Below are 11,677 nucleotides of genomic sequence, written 5' to 3'. Positions count from 1 at the left end.
TAACTTTCCCTAATAAAGATAATTCTTTATTCTTTATTAATAAAGATACTTCTTTATTAGGGAATGTAGTTAACTAAAAAAAATGAAAAAGAAAGAAGTATAACAACAAAAGAGGGTTAGGTTGTTGATTGGTCTACAAGCCATTTGGAGGCATTTGGCTGGCTGAATGTCAGTTGTTCATCTATTTTAAATCCCACCTGTCTATATCTTTTAATCGATTGTTTATTGATTTGCAGTAAAGTTCCTTGGCGTTAAGGAACATTTTAAAACCAATTCCTAATGTATTATTTTTTCATTAACATTCTAAGTTTATCGGCTTGCATAACCCTGTAAAATGAACTGCAGACTCCAGACAAAACAATGTTGCACAATGGTCACTGGTATCTAGTAACCCATGGGTATCAAGTCGTCCAAGTTTCTCCGCGCCCTCTTCATTGCTTGATAGCGTGAAACACTTCATCAAACAGGTGGCTCATATTTCATAATAAAAGTTAATGAAATGAAAAACATCCTTCCCCATGGGTGTAACCAACAGAATGTTTCTGGTACAGCGCCCCCTGTCAACTGGTCGACGAATCAGCAACACAACGTGTTTATCAAGGCTTTCGGTCAAATAAATATGTCCTTTCCTAACCTCTTTCCTTTAGCTCGATGGAAAACGTCATGAGGTTAAGGAAAGATGTGAAGGAGGATTGTTAAGACCTTAAGGGCTGATTATGGTTCCACATCGACGTAACGCAAGGGGGTTAATGGACCAACAAAAGTTGATCAGATCGTGGTTATGCAAATACACTACTGGGACGCTACTTGGACTCTATCCAATGAAATCGTCTTTGTGATACAACAACACGTGGATACGTCAAAAAGCCGGCCGGCAGTGGGGGATTAAGGAATGGAGGAGAAAGTTATCATTGCTGTGGGCAATCGCCCAATTCTGTTTGACCAGTCCCTGTACACGTACATGGACAACACTCTGCTTGCGACTACGGGATCCATTTTGCAATAACAACAACAAGCAGGAAGACGCAGGAAAAAGCCGGCTTTAAGCGGGGAGCGATTTCATTGGCGGCAGGCTGCGTCCACTAAAGACTACTCCCCAATACGTCCGACACGCCCTCACCCATCCGTCGACAGACGGAGGTAGCGTGCACATGGCGGGACGTGTGCCTCCCAAAAATTGTACCCTTGCGTCGAGGTTACGCAACAGCAAGGGCTGTGATTGGTCCGCTCACTAAAACCCGACGCAGAACCAAAACAGGTTCACAACTGCGTCAAAGCGTCTGCGTGGTCCTTGTGTTGCGTCGACGTGGAACCATAATCAGCCCTTTAAGGAGAGACAACCGCGCTGCGAAGAGAATCCAACTGCACCTCCAGGCTACTTCATTGTGCAACGGCGGATGTTATGGACGTGGGGCCTTGTCTGCCCCAAAGAATAAGATTAAATGTTCTCCCTGGATCCTGGATAACTCAAAAATCCTTTTTTTTGTTGAAAGAACATCATCCGTTACATAACATAACGCATAATATAAAAGCCCAGATGTCTGCACAACCCAGCCTTTATTGAAACAACGTGAAAGCTGACTGGTTTCAGGGGTAAGTTAGCAGCGTCAAAATCAATCACAATGACAACGATATAAAACGTTGCATTGAACGTAGTGATCAAAACGCATATTAATGCAGAAACTACCTTAAAATGTTGCATTTGCCACGCAAAAACAAACATCCATCTCTTTTGGCAGACTGCCACCACTGTTTCTTCCGATTGGGGCACTGTACCAGTGGACGCTCATATTATATATATGGGTCGTGATGAGGTCATATAGACTCACAACCTTTTCTCTCGTTGTATATTGGAGAACAGGCGGATTCTTTTTCATGGGCGACACACAGGCTCAGAGAAAGCGTGACGTAACGCTTTCAGATTAATAGGCCTATGTGTTTCTCGGTTTTTCAATCATTCTCAGAAAACGGGTGCTTTTATCCATAACAGTGTCTTGTAAACATGACAGAGGGCAATCTCAACTCAAATACGGTCTTAACAATTTTCTCTTTTTATTTAACTTGCTATATTGAAAACACAAAAAACAACCACCAGAATGTGAATGTGTCCAAGCAAACATTAATATGATGTTTCAGAAAATGAAGGTCAGGTTTGATTGCTCAAACCCTTTCCCATGCTAACGGGATATCCTAATATCCTGATGCAAGGAAGGCTAGGTCCTTTCAAGTTATTGTGCGACTGGGCAAACTTTAATCATAACTTCCAAGAACAATTTTAAACATTTGCACATGCTTTGCACAACATGCCAGAAAGCAATGTTCCTCAACATTGTATAAAACAGATATAGAAGAGTGTCATTGGTCTACACTTGGAACTTGACTAAGGTAGTTCATCGGCACGTTGTACAATTGTCTCAAGCTAAAATTGAGCTACAACATTTTTGTATTAATAGATTAATCATCACAATAACTTCCTAATAATTGTTCAAGAAATAAATTAAAGACTCATTTTAATCATTATATTAATATGGTTTAAAAAGTTCACTCTAAAGAAGCACCTCAAGCACATACGTATTTCCATTTTCCGTCACGTGAAATCCAGGCACTTTATTCATCATGCGTTATCAAACCATCTAGGGAGAAACTGTATACACCTACTGTAATGTCCTTCCGTTGTGTGGCCCCTTTGTTATGGTTATGTTAGTTACACCAGTCTCTACGTATAATAAGAAAATAAAGATCCGATACCCTGCAAGTGAAAGCTGTTGAGCTGAGGTATTGACTTAAGTTAGGTAAACCTGTACAGTGCTTATACCCATGCAGAAAAAACAGTTGGATTGGTCACAGTGTTGGTGAAACAACAAAAATAGGTACACAGTATGATACACATGTGGACGTCTTCTACAGTCCTAAACAGTTATTATTGTATCTAATTCAATATAAAAAAAAAAAAAACTCACTCTTTAAACCACAACAGGATGAAGCAGTGAGTGACGGCATATTGGACGAACGGTTGACCCCTGTAGCTTCGGTGTGTTGGGATTACGGGGGCTCGACGGAGGCGCTTGCTCAGTTGAAGGCGGGGTTTCGAGCCCCCGACACGATGCCGGCGGGAACGCTCTTGCCCCTGAGGAGGGTGAGCGACAGTACGAAGAAGCACACGCTCACCACGCCGAGGATCACCACGCCCGAGAGGAGGGCGCTGGTCACCGCGTTAATCCGGAACGCAGGAGGGTTCGGCTGGCCTGGGGTGGGGAGATGGGGGGGGGGAGGGAGGACAACAGCAGCACACACATCGCATCAGGTCAAGGTCAAAGTCAAAGTTTTTATTGGTCACACGTGTGTAAAAAGTAACATTTTACATACAGTGGAATTAAGGAATAAAAAGTGGCCTGGCCTGTTAATCAATAGTAGTATTCAGAAACAGACGTCCCTTAATGAGGTGATGCTATAAAAACGGTCATAAAAAAAAATGGTATATAAATATAAAAGTGCCTAGAAAATTGTGCAAGCGTGCAGAAAGTGCCGGTTATAGTCCACCAGAGTTAAGCAGTCTAACTGCCTGCGGAAAGAAGCTCCTCCTCAGTCTCTCAGTCCGAGCTTTAAGGCAGCGTAGGCGTCTGCCCGGCTTCTGCAGGGTGAAGAGGCCAGCATTTGGCTGCGAGGCGTCTTGCCTGATTTTCTTGGCCCTTGCCCTCACCCTCTTGCTGTATGTATCTTCCAGGGCAGCGTACCTTTAGTATAACGTCATGTAAATATTGATGCCCGTCTATCAATGTCAGCATAGTGTTTTATGTTCTACACTAGCTATTTGTTTGTAATCGGTCAGAGAGCACAGGGGCACAGGATAGTATAGTGGCTTGCGTCTCACCACTCATAGCCAAAAGCTTCTGGGTTCAAACCCCGATGTCTCTGGACTCTACCTGTAGGCCATCACTGAGCAAGTTGGCCTCACCCCTACCTCATTAATGACACGTATGTGAACAGAAAATCTGTGTCATTCACTTTGGATGACGCGTAGTAATTCATATATTTGTAACTTACTAGAATTTTAACCCCTTTGTACTATAACTTATTGATTAATATGGTAAAAGGTTCTCTCAAACGAATGGCTTACCCAGTTGTGAGTTGTTGGTGGGCGTTTCATCTGAAAAACAAAGAAAAAACCATTGAAAGATAAACACAGACACTTAGTTACTGGTTTGTTATCCGATGCGGGCCAAGGACCAGCGGATTATATAACGCAAAGTGCAGGAGTCCCCACCACGCCCACGGGCTGTCAGGGGACAAGCGGTTACAGTCGGCTATCTCAGACACCTGAAAAATTGCTTTCTTAGACAATGCTCCAAACTTTTACATTGCTTTACTCGACAGTTTTCAACATCAGTTGAGAAATGATTCAATATTCATTTGTGTTTCATGCTCCTGCGAAAAAGCAGCTAAAAAACGACCTTGGTATGATACGAATGTCCAATTTTCACCATACAAAAAATTTAGTTTAATGATTTGTAATTATTTCATTTTCACACATTCACATTTAACGTAAAATAACCCGTACCTGTACGCAATGACCTATAGTTTTACATATACATTCTTTATAAATAACTAAAAACAATTCATGAATCTATCAAAGAACCTCATCCCTTGACACATTATGGAGGCCTACTGGCACCTTACACAGTACAGGCCACTGTAGTCATTGGAACGGGAGGGTTGGGTATGTGTTGGGGGGGGGGGGGGGGGGGGGGGATTAATTTGGTTCCAAACTGCAAGTGGCCACCTCAATTTTACACTCTGAACCTTTTAATGTGTGTTAATATTTGGATACTTGGCTAAATGTTTTTTTTTCTCAAGACAACTGAGGAATGAATTTCGATTTCTTTGTAGAAGTTGGTCTATAGGTATATGTTTTTTTTGGCAAAGGTACATGTTCTATAGTACCACTGCGGGTGATGATTGGTCCGGCTGTAATCACAGCGTTTCCAGAGGCTGAGGGAAGGCTCTCCTTCCCATCTAGGAGGTCCCTCTTTCTTCTGCTTCCACAAATCTGAGAAAAGAGTTGGGGTAGAATGATTTGCAAGGTCATTTCAGAATATAATGTTGTGTGTCGGATATATATATATATATATATATATATATATATGTGTCTGATACAGAAGACCAATATGTAACTCATTCAAAACACATGTATTTTTAAGTATACATTTAAATACAACAAAATTAAAATGAGGTAAACGCTCTTAGGAAGGGCATGAGCAGGTATCCAGCTTTCCATATTTTATTTCAGAGTATCTTCAAGAAACTTATTTTTAGACTGCTTTAATAGTCTGCCTGTCAAATGTTGTATTCATCATATTCAGAAACGTGATTGCTTTCTTGACACTCATGGTTAGCCATATAAGCCCTTTACACTTTAAGCCTGAAATCCCTGAGGTCGTTAGCCTCACCGGCATTAGCATTGGGCAGTCGTCGGATCGGCACAGCTTGGTGACGCAGTGCAGGAAGACGGTGGACATCTTCTGGTTCTTGTGCTTGACAAAGCGGAACACCTCGAAGGCAAAGCGTCCCATTTGGCTTTTCCCATTCTCAAACACTGTGGTCTGGGGGTCCTTATCACAGCTGAGGTGAGAGAAAGAAAGGAGGAAGGAGACAGAAAAATAAATTAGCTGTCACTGGTCACTAGTCACTTGCAACTTCTTGCAAATAAGTAACAGAACCCGACACACAGGGTCCAAAATTTACTTAAACTCTTTCAAGCAATGTAACCCTGAATATTTTTACCTGCCAAATGTTTAAACCTATCAGACATTGGCTGGTGTTAATGTTGGACCCTGCAGACAAGAATTTCAAGTTTCTGGAAGATAATGAATAGGGTTGAATAGAATGAGAAGGTTTGAATGTTTATTTCGCTGGCTGGCTGTTTCCATCATTCTTGGAGATGAGTTAATTGTACGCGTTTGTTTTTTCCGTTACCTGAAGAAGAGGTCGTAGCGCAGATCGTCGTTGGGGTTCCCAGACGGAGTGGTGTAACAGTAGTCCATCAGGACGTTCCATCTATTGGGGAGGAAGGGCCACACAACAGCCACATGTCAGCCACAAGGTCTGGACCTGAGTCACGTCATGAGCAGGACAGGTAACCAGGTTAAAAAAAAACACTTTTAACCCTTCTTGAAGCCACCCGAAAAAAAACAACTATTGTCATTTGGCCAATTATTGAGAAAAATGTGGAGACTAGGACTCAAAGTCATAAAAAGAGTCAGACTAATAACCACTTTAAGATATATTTGTTTGTATGATGCTTATGTTACTTTACTTACTTTTACTTACTTTTACTTACTACATCTTACATTTCCTTAGCCAGAGAACATGTGACACGAATAAGAAAAGTAACAAAAGTAACTTTTCATTACTTTGTAGTAATGAAAAAAGCTATTTCATTAGTGGCCGTCAAAAATAATGAAACTTTAGAACCTAGTGCAGTTCTCAGGTGGACAAAATCAGACACCCCATTAACACACCTAGCAACCAGTGTTTGCGTTAATAGCTCCAAGCTCCTTCATCACAGTTCATTCGTTTCTCATCAGGCTATATTTAGATCAACCCATTTGACACAATGAATGAGGGTTTGTTTTACACGTAATAAGAAATGAGGATGTCCTTAAAGTAGGTCATCATTATTCTATTGTGTGGTAGTCCATTGGGTTGGCTTACCACTTCATATTATTTTACCCAGTGTGAAGCACGCACACGATAGGGAGTGGTTAACTAGCTATGTTATGACCAGATATTGTGTGACTGGAATGAGTAATATGTGCTCCTTATAACTCTAAAGCACCTTGGATTATTGAAATGCGATGTATAAAGAAAGTTCATTATTATTTTTATGATATGTTGGATTTAAAATATATCATAATTAGAGATAAAAGACACATTCCTTGGGGTTGCCGCTTAGAGTTTTAAGAAAACTGATTTGACAGTGGTTTTGTGGGGCCAGGGATACTGCAGAGAAAGCCCTATACTCTTGATGTCTTTATAAAAGGGTAAGGATGGGGGAGTCGATCCCAACTGGGGCTCCATGTAAGGGGTTTTCCAGGGCAAATACATTGGAAACTGATATTTTATTGACTGAGACTGCCAATACTAATATTCTGTGCAAATATTTAATATTGTTCAAACTAATTTGCAAACAAAATGATAAAAATATAAATAAATGATTATGATAATTAAAGGATAGCGTCTGACCTAATCTTTCATCAAGCAGTCCTACTATGTTAAAGCGGAACTTCTGGGGGGATACGGCACAGACCCTGAGCCTGAAACCAAAACTGCAAGGGGCGGAGTTGATACCTGTGTTGTTACGGAGATATTGTACCAAAGAAAACTACCAAAAAAAATTTGCGAGTAGATGGAGCTTTCAGCAGGAATTCTTATCAATGTATTACTATAGTGGCCTGTCGACACAGTGTTGATTTGAAACCGTAGACATTTTCCTTACAGTTTACTACTGTTAATGAATTAACTGTTACTAAATTACGCCCTTAGAGACCCCTGCCTCCTGCGACATGATTGGTCGAAAACAAATATTAAGACAAGGAAAGTGTTACGCTCCATTCACCCAAATTTGAGGTCTTCTGCCATTAGTGAGAATAGATTGAACCCTATTCTGAACTCTGTATTGTATTGTTTTGTTGTATTAAGTGGGAAAGTGTATACCAGTGTTAGTGAAATACCTTCTGTCGAGGTTAGAGGCTCTCACAGCTGCAAACACACGTGTCTTCAGTGTGAGTCCCGCCATTGGGATGGACAGCTGCTGAACGTACGTCGAGTCCTACAGAAAGACCACAACAGTAAAGGTTCATTCAGCTGTAATGATTAGACCTGTAGTTTTACCCTCTCTCTCTCGCTTTCTCTCCCTCTCCTTTTCCAATTTCCGCCCTGTCACTGTGCAACGATAAATCGCTGCATATCTACTCCATCAACATAGATTATCTAGTCGCCATTGAGTCTTGTTCACGGGCCACCAGTTGAATGGACTCAAGCGGACCAATGAGGTTACAGTTAGCTCTGAATACAGGATGATTCAGGATAAAACTGCGGCCATTAAGGGATTAGAGGCAATTTGTCCTCCGCTTTAGAAAGTATACAAATGGATTGCGGATCCTTTGTATAAAACGTCAAATGCCTCAACCGACCTATATACATGGCATTTTATTTATACAGCAATGAATTTTAATTCAAACCCTGACAATAACAGAATATTATATAAACAACCGACAATTAGGTCCAAACCTACAGTAAACCAGCCACAGATGTTTGAATACCTTCATTTTTGCCAACTAAGCATTCACAGTTTACCATCAGTGTGGTGTGGGGACTTACGTTGTACAGCATCAGGTTCAAGGTGCTGATGAAGGTACCGTTGCTTTCCTTCACGGAGATCGCTGCGGCTGACCTTTGTAACACAAGAGCAGAGCTTTGTTGAGCTGAGACAACTGAGAGCTGGAACACCTGAAGAAGGAACATGAAGGAAATTTCGGTCTCAGTTTTTGCTGAAAGTGGATTTGAATAAAACCGGGGGGGAAAAAACAAACAAAAACAAAAGAAAATACAGAGTTTTCAGGCCATAAGTCATGAATCAATTGTCTGCCAGTAAACCAATTTGCCAGTAAACATTGATCTATAGCAATCCAGTTTTCATTGGCCCAGGTGTTTCATCTCTAATTATCTTGAGTTAAACATTTGTAGCGCGCATACAATTGTTTGCATACCTTTTTCCTAAAGGCAAAACGTAACATTGAGAATTTGAGTTGAAACACGCAACGTGTTGTTTGTGTTTGTGTAACTCACGAGGCCAGCTGAGTGTTGTTGACCAGGTACTCTAGGGGGTAGCTGCAGCTGAACTTGTAGAGCAAGCCGGGCAGGTAACTGACGATGGTGGGGGGGTCCGGCGTGTCAATGTACCCAGAGATGTTGCCGATCTGCACCAGCGAAAGGTTCCCATAGGCGTTGGGCCCCTGACCTGTGGAGACCTGTGGTGAAGCCAGATGACACACTCAGCTTTTCAATGATGTGCCCCCCCCCCACCACCTCTGCAAGGACTGCAGGGGGATTGCATCGTACCATTCTGGAATACTAATGCGATGTGCCATGGTGCGAATCCCCAATCCCCCGTCTCTCCCTGTCTGGCCTCTGATGCCCTGCCTGACTCATGACTGTAAATGATAGGAGCAGGAGGGAACAAAGAGCTAATGCAATCAAACACACTCTGTCCTGGGAAATAAAAGGCTTTCAGGTAGTAAGTAGGGGCCACCCTAACAGGCCACCGGTTCCATTCATTCAACAATATATGTCATTTTTGTAGCCTCAGTGCTGCTTCAAAAAAGGATAGGTATAACGGGCCAATTTTTATCATATTCAGGATTTGTTATTATTATATTATTTGCTTATTTTTGGATTAAACACCCGATTCAAGGTTTTGTGTGAACCGTAGAACATTTTTTAACAAAAATCTGTGTAAATTAGGGTAAGGAACTGACCTAGTATTGACCATCGGTATTGAAGTAGCAAAGCAACACCGTGCAACTTCTTAATATGAACATAGTACTTTGAATTTCAGATTTAATCCATTATATGGATGAAATAGGCCACATGGAATTGGCCTATTTCTTATCATTATTGCGGGTGCAAATCCCATTATCATTATTATATGCCTATCATTATTCTGTCTGATGTTGCAGTGCTGCAAAAGTCCCTGAAGACCTTTTAAGCGAATCTTGATCTTTTATAAATGGAAAAATCCCTTTAAGGGATTTTAGGAAAACGTTTAAAATACCGTCACCCATTTTGTCTCTATTAGTATTGGAACCCACCCTTTAGAGCTGAACTACTACAATGCTGTTTCTATGACGACAAGAACCATGGCCTTTCTCTCCCTACCACCAGGGCGTTGCCGCAGGCCTCCAGCGTTGCCAGGCTGATGCTAAAGAGCACTACGGTGGGGAAGGTGTTGTTGTTGATGAAGCCGCGGCAGTGGGCGTCACCGTGGCGACCATTGAGGGCCAGGTCCGTGTCGGTGTAGCCGGAGAAGAGGACGGGGCAGAAGTTGATCTTGAGCGTGATGGTCTGTACCCCGCAGTACACACTGATGTCCCTCTCAGCTGCCGGACGCCCCCCACGCACACACACACACACACACACACACACACACACACACACACACACACACACACACACACACACACACACACACACACGCACACACGCACACACAGGCACACAAAAACTGGCATCAGACCCAAAAGTTGCCCTTTTCTTTGTAATATATGTTCTTCATTATGAATGTTAACTTCAATAAGCAAATGTGGAGTAGTTTGGACAGATATTGGTAATGGTGATTAATAGGATATATAATGTCTCAAACTGTGGAAAATACACTCCATTAAAATGTCATGTCAAAGACTCATCATATTTATGAAATGGAAATATGATGAATGCTTAGACATGATCTATTGTTGAATAATTTAATTTAATAGTGTTATAAAGATTAAACTTTTATGAAAAGCAACTTACAATGAAGGCAAAAAAAGAAATCTAGTCAAATAATCAAATTATTAAGATAGGTAGTAGTATATGGAGCTTACATATGAAGCTATTTAAATTGTTATTTATCATGGCTCCTTCTTAAGATAGGTATTTCTTACCAGGAAAGCGACTGTGGAAGTTGGCATCACAGTTGTATCCATTGAACTGACTTCCAACTGACAAGGCCTTGATAAACAGTAATAGAATCAACAATATTTGCTCCATTTCAGCACCTGGAAGACAACAAGCACACAAGCTGTTTAGAAGTTGAACACAGAGGAGGTGAATGTCCGTCTATACAATTAACGACATTGAAGTTCAACTTTCAACTTCAGTAATCGGAAAACAACTTTTATTCAACTTTCCCAGTAAACACCAAAAGAGAGATAAAAGGTTGCTCTACTTCACATATCATCCACCTATACAAACACGACATATAAACCAAAGCACGAGCTAACATAATAAAAGTTATTCCCTGTGAAGGAAACAACTCCACCACACCATCGCCACCACCAGCGCCACTCATCCTCATCCTCGTCATAAACTGCATTTATCTGATCACAAATATCTGCATTGCATCGTGCCTAGCCTCATCTGGAACAATGAAGGTGGGCGAGAGACACTGGCCTTGGGCAAGTGCCGTCCTCGCTCCCCGTTCCCCGTCTCCGCCCCGCGCTACTCACCCTGAAGCCTTCCCCGGTTAGCGGTTCTCCATATGTCTGGGACTGCCACAGGTGGTCGAATGGCACGGCCAGCATGCCCGGCCGACGACTAGAAAACGGCACTGAGGATCAGGTGAGGGGGGGGCGGGCAGTGGGAGGGGGGGGGGGGGGGGGGGGTTGATAAAAAAAAAGAGGGATCCCCACACATAAGAGGTTCATTATTTCAACATGCCAACCAGAAAAAAAAAGAGGTTGGTGGTGGGGGTATCGGTGGAGGGGGGGGGGGGGGGTCTTGGGTGGGGGGCTTTGGATTGTTGGGCGCTCATGGGAAGGGCCGCCGACAGGTTGAATTGTGTTTATACAAATCCCTTTCACGGCGGCAGGGAAACATGAGCAGCTTTTTGAAGTTTCCCACTCATATCCTTCTTGGCCCA

At 42.1% G+C, this 11,677-nt stretch overlaps 1 protein-coding gene across 1 annotated transcript; it reads right to left on the bottom strand.

Moving 5' to 3' along the window:
* Nucleotides 1-3,069: 3,069 nt before the first annotated feature.
* zpld1a (zona pellucida-like domain containing 1a) lies at nt 3,070-10,806 on the bottom strand (the record flags this gene model as incomplete). Its single annotated transcript, XM_084474185.1, has 10 exons — nt 3,070-3,245; nt 4,118-4,147; nt 4,942-5,047; nt 5,448-5,619; nt 5,974-6,054; nt 7,731-7,828; nt 8,380-8,452; nt 8,848-9,029; nt 9,937-10,157; nt 10,701-10,806. 10 exons carry the CDS (start codon nt 10,804-10,806, stop codon nt 3,070-3,072), a joined length of 1,245 nt encoding a protein of 414 aa, XP_084330311.1.
* Between the last annotated feature and the right edge of the window lie 871 nt (nt 10,807-11,677).

The sequence above is a fragment of the Micromesistius poutassou genome (assembly GCF_964030765.1).
Source record: "Micromesistius poutassou genome assembly, chromosome: 10".
Taxonomy (NCBI): Eukaryota; Metazoa; Chordata; class Actinopteri; order Gadiformes; family Gadidae; genus Micromesistius; species Micromesistius poutassou.
This window is presented reverse-complemented; position numbering and strand designations above follow the sequence as displayed.